This window comes from Danio rerio, chromosome 5 (assembly GCF_052040795.2).
Source record: "Danio rerio strain M-AB ecotype USA chromosome 5, GRCz13ab, whole genome shotgun sequence".
NCBI classification, from domain to species: Eukaryota; Metazoa; Chordata; class Actinopteri; order Cypriniformes; family Danionidae; genus Danio; species Danio rerio.
Window position 1 is genome coordinate 60,370,157 of NC_141025.1, and position 17,344 is coordinate 60,387,500.

General features: G+C 43.4%; 1 protein-coding gene and 1 long non-coding RNA gene across 2 annotated transcripts; one reads left to right on the forward strand and one right to left on the reverse strand.

Moving 5' to 3' along the window:
- Nucleotides 1-9,826: 9,826 nt before the first annotated feature.
- LOC147844408 (uncharacterized) lies at nucleotides 9,827-15,206 on the reverse strand. Its single transcript, XR_015491839.1, has 2 exons — nucleotides 12,175-15,206; nucleotides 9,827-12,108 (listed from the first exon to the last, which is right to left on the reverse strand). It is a non-coding gene; the product is annotated as an uncharacterized LOC147844408 (long non-coding RNA).
- LOC141385617 (uncharacterized) lies at nucleotides 12,373-15,200 on the forward strand. Its single transcript, XM_087254199.2, has 2 exons — nucleotides 12,373-12,719; nucleotides 12,801-15,200. The coding sequence occupies exons 1-2, from the start codon at nucleotides 12,473-12,475 to the stop codon at nucleotides 14,882-14,884; spliced, it is 2,331 nt and encodes a 776-aa protein (XP_087110325.1). The 5' UTR covers nucleotides 12,373-12,472; the 3' UTR covers nucleotides 14,885-15,200.
- Nucleotides 15,207-17,344: the final 2,138 nt, after the last annotated feature.

The following is a 17,344-nucleotide window of genomic DNA, read 5'->3' on the forward strand; positions in this document are numbered from 1 at the left end:
TTGAAAGTATAATTTACTGTTGTCATGGCAAAAATAAAATAAATCAGTTTTTAGAAATGAGTAATTAAAACAATAATGTTTAAAAAATATGTTGAAAAAATGTTCTCATTTAAACAGAAATTGGGGTAAAAATAAACAGGGTGGCAAATAATTCTGACTTTAACTGTAACTGAAAAGGAATATATGAACCTATCAGTTTACAATAAATTGATGCCTAATTTCTAGGCTTTATAGGTGATAATGATCAGCAATGTTGGACCATTATTGCCTTTTTAGCTTATAAGAAGGACTAGAATCTAGCCTGACTGTAATGTGTGAATTGTTAAGTGGGCAAAATAAAATGTAAAAAAAATCTGTATTTTTAGTGATTGTACTTTTTTGCTTTTATTCTTGCCATTATAAAAAAGAAAATTGTAAAGCAATTCAAGTTCTGTTGCTGTTTAATATTTAACTTTATAGGTAGAACTGTCCGAGATATGAACAAAAGCAAGTGATGCATCATTTAGGTTAAATAAAATTATATTTGAAAATATCTTGAATGGTTATAAAAATCTCTATAATAAATTATAAAAATAATAAAAAAAATAGTTAGTTTAAAAATCTTCATTGATATTAATGATATGGCCTACTTCCAGAAACTTTCCACTTTTCTGTTTGTCCGTCTGATTTTACTGTCTGTTTCTTTTGACCACCTCATGTAATTTATAAGAATATCTCAATAGTGAATGTGTCAAGAATAAAAGTCTCATCAGTTTAGTGAGGTGCGCGATGTGGCGCCAGGCAAAAGTATAAATCAACTTTAAGATGTTTTTTTTTTTTCTTTTCTGTATTTCAATGGTGCATCTAACCTGTATTTATTACGGTTCAATTTGAATACATTTATTTTACCTCTAATTTTGTGATGTTTTTGCATTTTCTCTTTGTCCGTACATGTTTTTGATATTGCGATATAGGTCTCAAATTTAATACTTAACGGTCTTAAAAAGATCTTAAAAAGTCTTAAAGAGCTTTATGGGTTTTTGAAAATTCCCTCCATGTAGTGTGTAACACAGCTGTAAGTGAAGTGAAGTATCCAGCTAAGGCTTAAATCTGTAAGAGTACAGTGTTTAAAACGGTTGATTCATCTACAAAAGAGTCGACTCATAGTGCTTTAAACGAGTCGCCTTGATACCGAGTCATTAGGTGTTTCGCCATGACGTACAAACGAAACCAAGTTATTCACATGCACGCGCAAACCCGGGAGATTTCAAACCTGTGGCCCCACCCTCTGACGCAGTAACGCAGACACACACACCCACAAACACACGCACACAAACATGCCAGTCGATTGAAGTCACACTGCAGATGGGTATTATATCGAGTCTCTACCCAAAGATGAAAACTCAGCATTATAACCTAGCAGTTGGAAACTACTGGAAACTTCTGCAAACTACATGCTACAAAGAATACATCATCAGCGTTTGTTAAAGGAAGGATCAGTAAAGAGTAAGTTAACTTACTGATGGACGTCAGGATGGGTTTCTTCCTCCATTTCTCAAGTGTAAGTACTGTACGTGCGATTAAAGTTGTTGCCTCGTTGACTCTAGCTTGCAAATGTATTTAGTTGTGATTTATTACTTGTAACCGCGTGTACTGTATCAGGTTAACTGGCTATATTCTCTTATCGCGTGCTGCTTTGTTTACGGAGCTCCGTAGACGAGGGTAGTGTGTGTGTGCGTGCGCTGTTGTCCGGAGGTATGTGTGTGTGTGTTTGTGTGTGTGTGTGCGCGCGCGTTGTCGCCCGGAGGTCTGTGTGTGTTTTTGTGTTTGTGTGCGCGGACGATGGCAATGTGTGTGTGTGTGTGTGTGTCTATGAAAGGAGCAAAGTAAGACAAGCTTGGATATCTCCTCGACAGTTTTTGGAGTTTTTGCTCAATAAAATAGTTAATCGTCTGAATTTTCAAGTCCATCGAATGTATTTACATTGACACAGTGGCAGCTAAAATCCACGCCTACACTATCTAGCGTGTATGAATTGTGATTACTTTTATATTGCTGATTAGCTGTTGTGCATTTTACTCTCTGACAAAAGGCAGTCGACCAATCGCAACAGGCTGTCATTGGTCCAATCAGAGCAGATTAGCTTCGCGCTAAGGAGGGGTTTGGGAACAAATGAATCACTGGACGATTCATACGGGAGTCGCTGGGATAATTAGGTAAAAATAAATGCAGATTATGAGACCATGAAAGTGTTTTTTGACCTTGCATGCATATTAGACTGTTGTTGGAGACCCTTACAACCAAGATATGACCCTATTTCATGTATAATATGGGCTCTTTAAATTTGACATTATGATATCTGCAGAAAACCCTGTTTGAGGCTGTACTTCTTTACTTTTACCTAAACACAAAAGTGTAATCAGTACTTTTACCAGAGTCATTTTAAACATGAGTATCTGTACTTCTACTTGGATGACGGATGTGTGTACTCATGCTATCTCTACTCAAAAGAACTGGAATGGACTGACCTTTAGGGCCTACTCACACTATGCCATCCGTACCGTGCCCAGGCCCGTTTCCCGGATCGTTTGAGAAGTGTGAGTGCGCTGAATCGGGCCCAAGCACGGTTCACTTGGCCGGCCCTGGCCCAGTTGGGAGGGGTGTGCCTGAGCGCGATTCACTTGGGCTTTGACGCGGTACGCTTGTAGTGAGAGTGCAAGCGTGCCAGAGCCCGAAACTAAAGACGATACGTCATTTGCTGCGATGCTTCAAAACAGGAAAAAGTCATGTTACATCACTTTCTGCGACGTTTCAAACTCCCAAAGCAACCGGAAAAGGACGAGTGATGCATTTTCTGCAACTATTCCAAAAACAACCATGGCGTGGAAAGGATCTCTTTGGTCAACTGATGAGGTGCAGTGTTTGTTGGATGTTTGGGCTGACGAGAGCATTCAAGAGCAGCTGGAAAAAACGCACAAGAACTCCAAAATATTTCGTAAAATTAAGGATCATCTTCTCGGCCGTGGTTACCAAAGAACCACAGAACAATGCCGGGACAAAATTAAAAAACTACAGGCACAGTACTTAAAAGTGCGTGACGCCCTCCGTAGATCTGGGAGCTCAGCAGAAGAAAAAGATAAATTTAAATGGTATGATGCTGTCGACAACATTATCGGCAGCAAACCATCCAGCCAGCCGAATGTGTTGGAATCCCATCCCCAAAGCATGGGTGATTCTACACCATCTGAGACGGAGGACACAGGATCGGAGAGATCCCAGCGTGGTGAGTAACGTTGCTTCAGCATATGCGTGTCCCAGACGTAAATGACATGTTTTATTATTTATATATAACTAAGAAACAAAGGTAACTGTAGTAAAACTATGGTTTCCACAAATTTACCAATATTGTAATAGCAAACATGTTTTACTACAAATGGAAAAAATTAAAATCATCATAAGGCATGTTTGTTAACTGTGCATTATTAAAATGTTTATATTTGTGTTTTCTTTTCTTGTAATTTGACAGTTATGTGCCCCGGTTCGGACTCACCTGGCACCTCAAACAGTAGTGTTGAGACACTAGAAACAACACCTTCCAGGGAACAAAGGAAGAGGAAGAGAAAGGTGGAGGCAAACGACACTATGTCTGCCTTTGTAAACCTGCAGAAACGGCAGTATGACGAATTTATGGAGGGGGAACAACTGCGTTACCAGCAAGAAAGAGAAATGCTGGATAATTGGATGAAAGCTCAAGCTAAATGTGGAGGAGCGTAGACTGCAGCAGCATCAAGAAACCACAATGTTGGTAATGCAAACAATGAACAGACTCATTGATGCCATGGTGCCTACAAACTCTCATCAGCATTCTTCTTTTCGTGGCCATGTTCCTACACCTCCTCCTGCAACTCCTCCACAGCGGCCATACCCTCACCCTACCCAGTCATCATCACCCTACCCAGAACTTGAAAATGTGACTCATCCCCAGTATTGTCACAGATTGGCCAGGCTCTTCCACCAATTTAACACAATGCCCATCATCACCTGAGTTTTAATCATGCACAGCTGCATCTTATCACCGTGAGACAATATAAGCATACACCTCACACCACTCTTTGTCCGGGCTCGTTCATACGAAGTGGACTGATAACGAATACTCTCCACGTATTCATTATTAGCGATCGACCATTCAGAAACTTACCTATTCTCTGTTTTATCTCCAGTTTGTCCAGTCAGCCCCGTGTCCAGTTGGAGGTGTGTGTTTCATCGTTGTCGTCTCCGCAACTCATCTAGTGGGTGCTCCATCATTCTGTCTCATCCCCTACTCATCTGGTGTGTGTATTCGGTCAGCATCAATATCATCATCCATACTGAAAAGAATACGGATAGTTACGTCTCCTTCGTCTTAACTAACTGAACCCTGCATATCGTTATATTGCTCTGCTGTGAAAATAAACGTTTATATTTTCTACTCACCCTGTTTGTCCGTCCGTTTCCTAACAGAAGCCCGGACCAATAAAGTTAACAGCATGAGCGACCCCGATCCAATTCAGGAGCTGGTAGACGCGATGAAGAGAGTTTTATCACCAGCTGCACCACTTCCTGACCCACCACCAGCACCGCGCACTTCTTCGGCTTCCCCCAGCGCATCCAGTCCCATGGCTCGACCAGCGCCCTACTCTGGCGGGGAGGAGGAGTGCAACGGATTCCTATTACAATGTTCCCTTGTATTCACAATGCAACCGGAGTTATATCCCACAGATCGATCTAAAATTGCTTTCATCATTTCACTTCTCTCTGGATCTGCTCTCTGGTGGGCTGAGACCATCTGGAATCAAGCTGGGCCAGCAACTAATTCCATTCAAGCCTTCACCACATATTTCAAAGAGGTTTTTGGTCGCTCGGATGGAGAAGTAGCAGCTGGAGAACAACTATACCATCTGAAACAAGGAACTATGTCCACACAGGACTATGCCCTTCGGTTCCGTACTCTAGCTGCTGCCAGCGGATGGAATGAGCGATCTCTTCTCACCACTTACCGGCTCGGTTTAGAACCCAAACTTCGTCTACAGCTAGCAGCACTAGATGATAATATGGGTTTGGAAAAATTTATCCAACTTTCCCTTCGATGTTCTGATCGTATAAACTCTTATCAACATAACCCAGATCACTTACCTCAAGCACTCCTCCGTCCATCTGAGTCCACAATCCCTCCAGAACCAGAACCCATGATAATTGAAGCCGGTAGACTCACGGCCGCTGAGCGACAGAGGAGGCTGACCCAGGGTCTGTGTTTGTACTGTGATGGCGGAGGACATGTTAGATTGGACTGTCCTCTCCGTCCCATGCGCCCCTCGGTGAGTGTGTTCAGTTTTGATATTGAGAAGATGAATCCTCTCACTACCAAGGTACTGTTAACTACCCACTCTTCTTCTGTTTCAGCCACCGCCCTTATCGACTCAGGGTCAGCTGGGAATTTCATCTCACACTCCCTCTGTCGCCAGCTCCACCTCCGCACTGAAGCCTCGACGCACATCTACCAGATTCAACCCATAACCAACAATATCAAGTCACAGGCACGTATTCACCGTAAATGTGAACCCGTTAGTCTCCAAATTTGGTGGTTGCATAAAGAAGACATACAATTTCTGGTTTTGGAGGGAGCCACCATGGATATCATCCTAGGGCGACCGTGGCTGGTGAAGCATGATCCCATCCTCTCTTGGGGCACAGGAGAGATAAAGAGATGGGGTGAAGGATGTACACCAGGCTGTTTCCCCGATCTTCCCGTACATATTCAAAAACCCCTATCTGTCTATGTCACGCCAGTTGAAAGCCCCATCGAGTCACGATCCGTCCACATTCCTGAGATCTACACTCCTAACAAAGATGTGTTTTGCCCCAAGAAAGCTTCCCAGCTACCTCCACATCGGTCATGGGACTGTGCCATAGATCTGGTTCCAGATGCCCCAATGCCCAAAGGTAGAATCTATCCACTGTCGCTTCCGGAAACCAAGGCCATGGAGGAGTATATTCAGGAGGCTCTGCATCAGGGGTATATACGTCCTTCCACATCACCCGCAGCATCCAGTTTCTTCTTTGTGGCTAAGAAAGATGGAGGGCTGCGGCCGTGCATTGATTATAGAATTCTCAACCAAGGTACAGTCAAGTTCCGATATCCCCTTCCTCTCGTTCCTGCGGCCCTAGAGCAACTTCGATCTGCCAAGATCTTCACAAAGTTGGACCTCTGCAGTGCATATAACCTGGTGAGGATACGGAGGGGTGATGAATGGAAAACTGCGTTTGTGACCCCTACTGGCCACTACGAATATCGGGTAATGCCGTACGGTCTGGTCAACGCCCCTTCCGTATTCCAAAACTTCATCCATGAAGTCCTCCGAGAGTTCCTTCATCTCTTCGTCATTGTATACATAGATGATATCTTGATTTACTCCAGAAATGAGGTCGAACATCGCCAACACGTAGAGAAGGTACTGCAAACCCTCAGGAAACACCAACTGTACCTCAAATCTGAGAAATGTTCATTTCATCTACCATCTGTTCAGTTTCTGGGATACGTCATAGATAAAAGTGGGGTTCGTATGGACGAGGGGAAGGTCACTGCCGTTGTCTCCTGGCCAGAACCCACAACCGTCAAAGAACTCCAACGATTGCTCGGCTTTGCAAACTTCTATCAACGATTTATTCATAACTACAGTCTCGTCACCGCCCCACTCACCAACCTTCTAAAAAATAAACCCAAGAAATTATCCTGGCCTTCTGAAGCCGCCGCAGCCTTCCGAAATCTCAAAGAAGCCTTTACTCAAGCTCCACTCCTGACTCACCCTGACCCAGATTTGCCTTTCATAGTAGAAGTAGATGCCTCCACCACTAGAGTGGGAGCCATCTTATCTCAGTTCCACGGTACTCCCAAGTTACTCCATCCATGTGCCTATTTCTCCAGGAAACTTAGTCCGGCGGAGAAGAATTATGACATCGGGAATCGAGAACTGCTAGCCATCAAGCTCGCCTTGGAGGAGTGGCGACATTGGTTGGAGGGTGCTAAACAGCCCTTCCAGGTAATCACAGATCATAAAAATTTGCAATATCTCAAAGATGCTAAACAACTCTGTCCTCGCCAGGCCCGCTGGTCATTGTTCTTCTCCAGATTCCATTTCTCCATAACCTATCGACCAGGATCAAAAAATATCCGAGCGGACGCACTATCCAGAATTCATGATCATCAAGAAACCATCGAAACCCCGGCCAAGATTCTTCCAGATAATATAGATGTCTGTCCCATCAGATGGTCTGCTCCTCCAGCCGTCGCCACTCCTGAAATCAGAGCTCCGCCGGGCTGCCCCCCAAATCGACAGTTTGTTCCTAATAATCAACGGGTAGATCTCATCCACTCCACTCATACCTCTCTGGGCACTGGGCATCCTGGGGTCAACAATACCCTCTCGCTGCTATCCCAACGCTTTTGGTGGCCGAGCATGGCAAGAGATGTGAGAAGGTATGTGCTAGGTTGTAAAGAATGTGCCATGTCAAAAAGTCCACGCCATCTACCTGCAGGCAAGCTCCACCCTTTGCCCATCCCGAATCGTCCCTGGTCACACCTAGGGGTAGACTTCATGACAGATCTTCCCTCATCTGACGGTAATACCTGCATTCTGGTTATCGTAGATCGATTCTCAAAATTCTGTTGTTTGATTCCCTTGAAAGGTCTTCCCACAGCCCTAGAGACAGCTGAAAATCTCTTTAACCATTTCTTTCGATGTTTTGGTCTACCAGAAGATATAGTCTCGGATCGAGGTCCCCAATTCATCTCCAGACTATGGAAAGCCTTCTTCCGACTCCTAGGTGTGACCGTCAGCCTCTCGTCTGGCTATCATCCACAAACCAACGGCCAGACGGAGAGGAAGATTCAAGAAGTGGGACGATTTCTCAGGACCTTCTGTCACGGTCGCCAAAATTCCTGGAACCAGTTTCTGGGCTGGGCGGAATACGCCCAAAATTCACTGCGGCAACCCACCACAGGACTCACGCCATTCCAGTGTATTCTGGGATTCCAACCTCCCCTTTTCCCCTGGAATGACGAACCGTCTGATGTACCCGCAGTGGATCACTGGTTTCGGGAAAGCGAGAGGGTCTGGGACGAGGCCCATCACCATCTCCAGAGGGCAGTCCGAAGAACCAAGGAGGTGTCAGACAGGAGAAGGATTGAAGGTCACGTCTACAACCCTGGACAGAAGGTCTGGCTGTCTACCAGAGACATCCGCCTGGGACTGCCCTCTCAAAAAACTTAGTCCCAGATTCATTGGTCCCTTCACCATCCTGGAACAAGTCAACCCTGTCACCTAAAAATTACAACTACCACCCCAGTACAGGATCCATCCCACATTTCACGTGTCACTCCTTAAACCCTATCACGAACCTCTGATTCCCTCCACAGAGCCTGGCCACGAAGAGGAAACCCCTCCACCACTGATGCTAGAAGACTCCATTTACTTTGTCAAGGAGATTCTACCGTCCCGGCGTCGTGGTGGTCAGCTAGAATACCTCGTTGACTGGGAGGGATATGGACCAGAGGAAAGATCGTGGGTCTCCAGATCAGACATCTTAGATCCCTCACTGATGGAAGATTTCCACTCCAATCACCCTGAGTGCCCGGCACCTCGTGGACAAGGTAGACCACCACGGCGTCGGATTATTAGGCCCTCAGGACCGGGCCCTGGGGAGGGGGGTAATGTCACAGATTGGCCAGGCTCTTCCACCAATTTAACACAATGCCCATCATCACCTGAGTTTTAATCATGCACAGCTGCATCTTATCACCGTGAGACAATATAAGCATACACCTCACACCACTCTTTGTCGGGCTCGTTCATACGAAGCGGACTGATAACGAATACTCTACACGTATTCATTATTAGCGATCGACCATTCAGAAACTTACCTATTCTCTGTTTTATCTCCAGTTTGTCCAGTTAGCCCCGTGTCCAGTTGGAGGTGTGTGTTTCATCGTTGTCGTCTCCGCAACTCATCTAGTGGGTGCTCCATCATTCTGTCTCATCCCCTACTCATCTGGTGTGTGTATTCGGTCAGCATCAATATCATCATCCATACTGAAAAGAATACGGATAGTTACATCTCCTTAGTCTCAACTAACGGAACCCTGCATATCCTTATATTGCTCTGCTGTGAAAATAAACGTTTATATTTTCTACTCTCTACTCTTTCTACTCTCCTATTGTTTTCTTTTACTTAGGATAATAGTTTTACATTTTTTTTAAGTTTATAAATATATATGTGTGTGTGTGTTTTTTTTTTAAATAAACACTTGGTAACCGCTCTTTAAAGACAATATATGCTCCCAAAAAACCGCACTTTGTTGTTGTACCTCAGTATGCAACAAACTTTAGTTTTGATTTTGCTTTCTTAATGTTGTTCTTTTATATTGTTTTTTCATTATATAATAGTTTATAGTTTATTATTATAGTTTGTGTTGTTATTCTTTTCTTTATATAAGAGTTGTTGTACTTATATATTTATATATATATTATATTTATATATGTATATATACATATTTTATATATATTTTTGATAGTTATTCAACCACAATGTATATCTCTAAAAACTGCACTTTATTGTTATACCTCAGTATTCAACAGACTCTATATTTGATTTACTTTCTTTTTGATTTTCTTTTATGTCCCATTACTGCACACGGTCATCTATTGTAAAGTACTCTTAGTACTGCAGAATGTGCTTCTTATATTTTAAATAAAATTTTTGGATATTATCTAATGTTTTGTGTGTTATTACATAATTAGAGCAGTTCTGAAAATAAGCAATATGTCTTTATTGACAACAATCACAGAAGTAGTATACCAACACTAACAGGGTAAATAACTATACAACATTACACAAAGTATGCCATCAAAACCATTGATCTGCAAAATCTGTCCTTACAGATTAAAGAAATATGAGCACAGTGCATCTCTAGTGGCATTTGACCTGGTGGCTGAATGGCAAGAATTCCAATCACCGTTCACATTTTCGTCATTAGTAGCAATCTCATCACAGTCCTCACCATACAATTGACAATAATTGTGAAGCACGCAACAGGCACTGATAATAGTGTTAATGTTGTCTATGTGACAATCACACCTCTTCATTAAGCATCTGCACCTTCCTTTCAAGAGTCCAAATGCCCTTTCCACAGTCATCCGTGCCTTGCTGAGGCGGTTGTTGAAGGTACTTTGTGCAGGGGTTGTCAGTTGGTTTTCAGGGTATGGTTTCATCAACCATGGCAGCAACGGATATGCAGCATCCCCTAAAAGCATTACAGGCACATCCACATCTCCAAACCTCTCTATGTTAGGAGGGAATAGGGAATTACCCTGACCCCTATCAAACAAGGATGAATTAGCAAAAACCCTTGCATCATGTACCTTGCCTGGCCATCACACAGGAGAAGCACTTTAGCAGCATCTAGACCAGCAGCCTGTAAGTACATTTAAGATTTGTTTCAGTTGTTGTGTATGGTTTGAGGACTTGTTTCCAGCTGTTTGTGTAAAGTTGTAGGACATTTAAACTTGCTTTCAGTTGTGTATAATACTAGAAGTTGTTTAGCCACTGTTTCCTTGGTTACTATAAGAGCTTGTGTAGCGAACGCAGACGCGGTTTCGCGTCGTCCGCCTCAGTTTCGGCCCTTGTTTTGACTCGGGAGGCGTGTCCAAACGCCAGGTAACCACTATATAGTGAGCACGCTAGCATTAGTCGGCAGGAGAAGCACTTTAGCAGCATCTAGACCAGCAGCCTGTAAGTACATCTAAGATTTGTTTCAGTTGTTGTGTATGGTTTGAGGACTTGTTTCCAGCTGTTTGTGTAAAGTTGTAGGACATTTAAACTTGCTTTCAGTTGTGTATAATACTAGAAGTTGTTTAGCCACTGTTTCCTTGGTTACTATAAGAGCTTGTGTAGCGAACGCAGACGCGGTTTCGCGTCGTCCGCCTCAGTTTCGGCCCTTGTTTTGACTCGGGAGGCGTGTCCAAACGCTAGGTAACCACTATATAGTGAGCACGCTAGCATTAGTCGGCAGGAGAAGCACTTTAGCAGCATCTAGACCAGCAGCCTGTAAGTACATCTAAGATTTGTTTCAGTTGTTGTGTATGGTTTGAGGACTTGTTTCCAGCTGTTTGTGTAAAGTTGTAGGACATTTAAACTTGCTTTCAGTTGTGTATAATACTAGAAGTTGTTTAGCCACTGTTTCCTTGGTTACTATAAGAGCTTGTGTAGCGAACGCAGACGCGGTTTCGCGTCGTCCGCCTCAGTTTCGGCCCTTGTTTTGACTCGGGAGGCGTGTCCAAACGCCAGGTAACCACTATATAGTGAGCACGCTAGCATTAGTCGGCAGGAGAAGCACTTTAGCAGCATCTAGACCAGCAGCCTGTAAGTACATCTAAGATTTGTTTCAGTTGTTGTGTATGGTTTGAGGACTTGTTTCCAGCTGTTTGTGTAAAGTTGTAGGACATTTAAACTTGCTTTCAGTTGTGTATAATACTAGAAGTTGTTTAGCCACTGTTTCCTTGGTTACTATAAGAGCTTGTGTAGCGAACGCAGACGCGGTTTCGCGTCGTCCGCCTCAGTTTCGGCCCTTGTTTTGACTCGGGAGGCGTGTCCAAACGCCAGGTAACCACTATATAGTGAGCACGCTAGCATTAGTCGGCAGGAGAAGCACTTTAGCAGCATCTAGACCAGCAGCCTGTAAGTACATCTAAGATTTGTTTCAGTTGTTGTGTATGGTTTGAGGACTTGTTTCCAGCTGTTTGTGTAAAGTTGTAGGACATTTAAACTTGCTTTCAGTTGTGTATAATACAAGAAGTTGTTTAGCCACTGTTTCCTTGGTTACTATAAGAGCTTGTGTAGCGAACGCAGACGCGGTTTCGCGTCGTCCGCCTCAGTTTCGGCCCTTGTTTTGACTCTCGAGGCGTGTCCAGCTGAATTCAATCAGCTAGTGCTTTGGGGTTATATAAACAACTAGTTCACCACGGCAGCGGTCGCGGCAGCCTCGTGTGAAGACCGCCTCGTGTGAAGACCGACGAGGGTAAAGACCATCGACTCTACCTGCGCGACGAGGGTAAATACCATCGACTCTACCTGCGCGACTCGGGTAAAGACCATCGACTCTACCTGCGCGACTCCACCGAGCAAAGACACCAACAAAGCACTTGAGTACTTTACTGTATTGTTTTTACTTTACACTTATTTTTTGTTATCAGTGCACTTTTATTATGTGTTTTCTAATTCCTGTTGTTACTAACACTCGCAAAACACGGGAGGTACGCTGCAGGCGTAATCCTCACAACCTTCGTTCAATACATGTATCTACTATTTCACAACTCTCTCCGTGGGCCTCTGGAATTGTCAATCAGCTGTTAACAAGGCTGATTTTATTACCTCCATAGCTACATATTCTGACTATAATCTCATGGCTCTAACTGAGACCTGGTTGAGGCCGGAGGACACTGCTACACATGCTACTCTTTCTGCTAATTTTTCTTTTTCCCACACTCCTCGTCAGACAGGGAGAGGGGGTGGGACTGGACTACTAATTTCCAAAGAATGGAAATTTACTCTGATACCGTCCCTGCCAACAATCAGCTCCTTTGAATTTCATGCAGTCACCATTATCCACCCCTTCTACATAAATGTGGTTGTCATCTACCGCCCACCAGGTAAATTAGGTCACTTCCTAGATGAACTGGATGTTCTTCTCTCATCTTTTTCTAATTTTGCCACTCCCTTGTTGGTGCTAGGTGACTTCAACATTTACGTTGACAAACCGCAAGCTGCAGACTTTCAGACTCTGCTTGCCTCTTTTGACCTAAAAAGAGCACCTACTTCTGCTACCCACAAATCAGGTAATCAGCTAGACCTTATTTACACACGACACTGCTTCACTGATCAAACAATAGTAACTCCACTACAAATATCTGATCATTTCCTTCTGTCTCTCAACATCCACATTACTCCTGAGCCACCACACACTCCAACACTGGTTACCTTTCGCAGAAACCTACGATCTCTCTCACCCAATAGACTATCCACCATTGTTTCAGACTCTCTTCCTCCATCTCGCAAACTCACTGCACTTGATTCGAACAGTGCCACTAATACACTCTGCTCCACACTAGCATCATGTCTAGACCGATTATGTCCTCTTGCATCCAGGCCAGCCCGTGCCAGTCCTCCTGCACCCTGGCTCTCGGATGCTCTCCGTGAGCATCGCTCAAAACTTCGGGCTGCGGAGAGAATTTGGCGGAAAACTAAAAATCCTGCACATCTCTTAACATACCAAACTCTTCTGTCCTCTTTCTCAGCTGAGGTTACTTCTGCAAAGCAGACGTATTACCGTCTGAAAATCAACAATGCCACTAATCCTCGCCTACTTTTTAAAACATTTTCCTCCCTCCTCTATCCTCCTCCTCCACCCGCATCCTCCACACTTACTACTGATGACTTTGCTACATTCTTCTGCACCAAAACTGCAAAAATCAGTGCTCAATTTGCTGCACCTACAACAAACACGCAATATACAACACCAACACCACACACACTCACCTCTTTTTCTCAGCTCTCTGAGTCTGAGGTGTCCATACTCGTGCTATCTAGCCATGCAACCACCTGTCCACTCGATCCCATTCCCTCTCATCTCTTGCAAGCCATCTCTCCTGCAGTCATACCAACACTGACTCACATAATTAACACATCTCTTGACTCTGGTTTATTCCCCACTACATTTAAGCAGGCTAGGGTAACCCCACTGCTAAAGAAACCCAACCTGGACCATACGCTACTTGAAAACTACAGACCAGTATCCCTGATTCCATTCATGGCCAAGATTCTGGAGAAAGTAGTGTTCAATCAAGTTCTGGACTTTCTTACTCAAAACAATCTCATGGACAACAAGCAATCCGGCTTTAAGAAGGGCCACTCAACTGAGACTGCCCTGCTCTCGGTCGTGGAGGATCTCAGACTGGCTAAAGGAGACTCTAAATCCTCAGTCCTCATTTTGCTGGACTTGTCAGCTGCTTTTGACACTGTCAACCACCAGATCCTGCTATCTACGCTTGAGTCACTGGGTGTTGCGGGCACTGTTATACAATGGTTCAGATCTTACCTCTCTGACAGGTCATTCAGGGTGTCTTGGAGGGGAGAGGTGTCCAACCTACAGCATCTAAACACTGGGGTACCTCAAGGCTCTGTTCTTGGGCCACTTCTCTTCTCCATCTACACATCATCTCTAGGACCAGTCATCCAGAGACATGGATTCTCCTACCACTGCTATGCTGATGATACCCAGCTATACCTCTCTTTTCATCCTGATGATCCCTCGGTTCCAGCTCGTATCTCAGCCTGCCTGTTGGATATTTCACACTGGATGAAAGATCATCATCTTCAGCTGAACCTCGCAAAAACGGAAATGCTTGTAGTTTCTGCCAACCCGACTCTACACCATAACCTTTCAATCCAGATGGATGGGGCAACCATTACTGCATCCAAAATGGTGAAAAGCCTTGGAGTAACGATTGATGACCAACTAAACTTCTCTGACCACATTTCTAGAACTGCTCGATCGTGCAGATTTGCACTCTATAACATCAGAAAGATCCGACCCTTCTTATCTGAACATGCAGCTCAACTCCTTGTTCAAGCTCTTGTTCTCTCCAAACTGGATTACTGCAACTCTCTACTAGCTGGGCTTCCAGCTAACTCTATCAAGCCTCTTCAACTGCTCCAGAATGCAGCAGCACGAGTTGTCTTCAATGAACCTAAACGAGCACATGTCACTCCGCTGCTAGTCCGTTTGCACTGGCTACCAGTTGCTGCTCGCATCTAATTCAAAACTCTGATGTTTGCCTACAAAGTGACTTCTAGCCTAGCACCTTCTTATCTGCACTCACTTCTGCAGATCTATGTGCCCTCCAGAAACTTGCGTTCTGTGAATGAACGTCGCCTCGTGGTTCCATCCCAAAGAGGGAAAAAATCACTTTCGCTCACGCTCACGCTCAATCTGCCCAGTTGGTGGAATGAACTCCCTAACTGCATCAGAACAGCAGAGTCACTCGCTATTTTCAAGAAACGACTAAAAACTCAACTATTTAGTCTACACTTCACTTCCTAATCTGCAATTGCCTCTTTGAATATCACAGTAACTGTACAAAAAAAAAAAAACTAATACTACTAATACTTCCCTTCTTAGACTTTACAGACCTGAAACTTGCCTTTAGTACTTATTCATTGTTGCTCTTAGTTGTGTAAATTGCTTCCTTGTCCTCATTTGTAAGTCGCTTTGGATAAAAGCGTCTGCTAAATGACTAAATGTAAATGTAAATGTCCCAGAACATAAGTCTATGATCAACCACACCTTGCAGAATAACAGAATAGAAACCTTTCCGGTTATAGTAGTCTGCAGGGCTGACTGGTGGAGCTAAAATCCCAATATGAGTGCCATCAATGGCTCCTCCACATTGTGGGAACCCCCACTTGTCTCTGAAACCCTGAATTATGCTTTCAAATTCCTGTTCAGAGGGTGTGCGGATGAAAATTGAAAGCAAATTTTTCACAATTGCTGAGGCAACACAGTTTGTTATGCTTACTGCAGTTGACTGACCAATACCAAATAAATGGGAGATTGTTCTGAACTCAACATTTGTGGCCAATCTCCATATGCATATAGCCACATGTTGTTCCACAGGAACTGGTTTCCTGAATGTAGTGGTTTGTCTTTGAATGTGTGGCTGCAGGCGGTTGCACAACTGTAAGAATGCAGCTCTTCCCATTCTGAAATTATCCTTCCACTCACAATCTGTCCAACTGGTGAGAACATGCTGCCACCACACATCAGATCTCTGACGAATCCATGTAGTCCTGCAGCAGAATGGAAACAATATTAATAATTGTATAGTTTTTGCATACACAATACCGTTCCAGCTCTTTGAAGTGGAAATTGTAAGGTCCACCCAGTTAGCCCAATGCCGGTGTCCACTGGTGGATGAAGGTTCACTGCATGTTCGGTCTTTCCAGTGCACAATGTTGATTTATATTAAACTTAACTCATATCTGACTCCAATTTTAGTATGAGGTGGTTTAGAATATTAATATATTTATCCTCGTTTTATCTGACTCCAATTATAAAACATTAAGAAGATTATATCAATATGTAATTTAGATAAATGTTTGAACCGTTTGTCTTCACTAGTAACTATTACATCCGTTCATTCGGGTGCTCATGTCGCTCAGAGAAATCGCCTCGGCCGAAGGCGTCCCTCACGGTCACACTCCGGTCAGTCTTGAATATTAAACAGAGGTAAATTGACTAATACTTTAGATGGCCGCTACCAGCGCGCTCGTTCTAAAATACTTTAGTTAGTCCCGCTTAGATGTACACCTTTGAGTTAAGACAATCATCATTTCTAATTAGAGGTTAGGGCATTAATATAAATGTACCCGACTACTGGACTCTATAGTAACTTTGGTTTTCACCAAGCCCATGGTTTCCCATATGAACTTAATTTAGAATAATATTACCTTCAAACAAAGGTCGGGTACCCAATCTAGGTTAGTCGTGCAACACCTTGTTGACCTAGACGGAAGTTATCGCCCTTTCCACCTAAGTACACATGAATCAATATCAAGAGTCAGCCGGATCGCTAAAACACAATTAGTGTGCCAATGCTCCATCTCAATTGGATTTTAGTCCGTCTACTGACCTGACGCAAGACGTGCGGAAACAAGGATACAGCGTAATCTACTTGAATTAATAATTACAGAGTGAGCAAAATATGGTCAAACATTACAATTTATTAGTCAGGTAAATGTATTATGCCAATTCAATCAGTCAATTCATAAATGATCAATACAAAACATCAAATTATCAAAGATAAATCCAAGATGAAAAAGATGCATTCCTGACTTTGAAATATACATAACATGGGGCAGACCCCATGTTATGGGCTGATCTGGTTAGGCAGAATCGCCCTGAGTCCTTCTTAGGCCTTACCTTAAATAATCCAAGAATTCCCTCAAGGAAGGGGGTGTGAATAACAAAGAAGGCATTCACACTTAGTGTTACACCTCTCACAGTGGTTCAAAAGATGCCTGAAGTTATATATTTATTGTTCTGATTATGTCTATTTCTGAGAGAATGAGACCATTGTACCATTCGCACTGAGACATTTCAAATGATATCAAACATGATAATTAAAGTCAGTTTGGTTAATCTAAAACATTCAAACATTGAAATGACCATATGCGTGAGTTGGGGGATGAAGCTGAGTCTCAGCATAGTCAGATGCAA

Excerpts from the sequence above, each read along its gene's own strand:
- LOC141385617 (XM_087254199.2), top strand. The coding sequence starts at position 12,473 with ATGGCTCTAACTGAGACCTGGTTGAGGCCGGAGGACACTGCTACACAT. Across the intron at positions 12,720-12,800 it reads TGTCATCTACCGCCCACCAG|GTGACTTCAACATTTACGTT; the intron begins GTAAATTAGGTC and ends TGTTGGTGCTAG.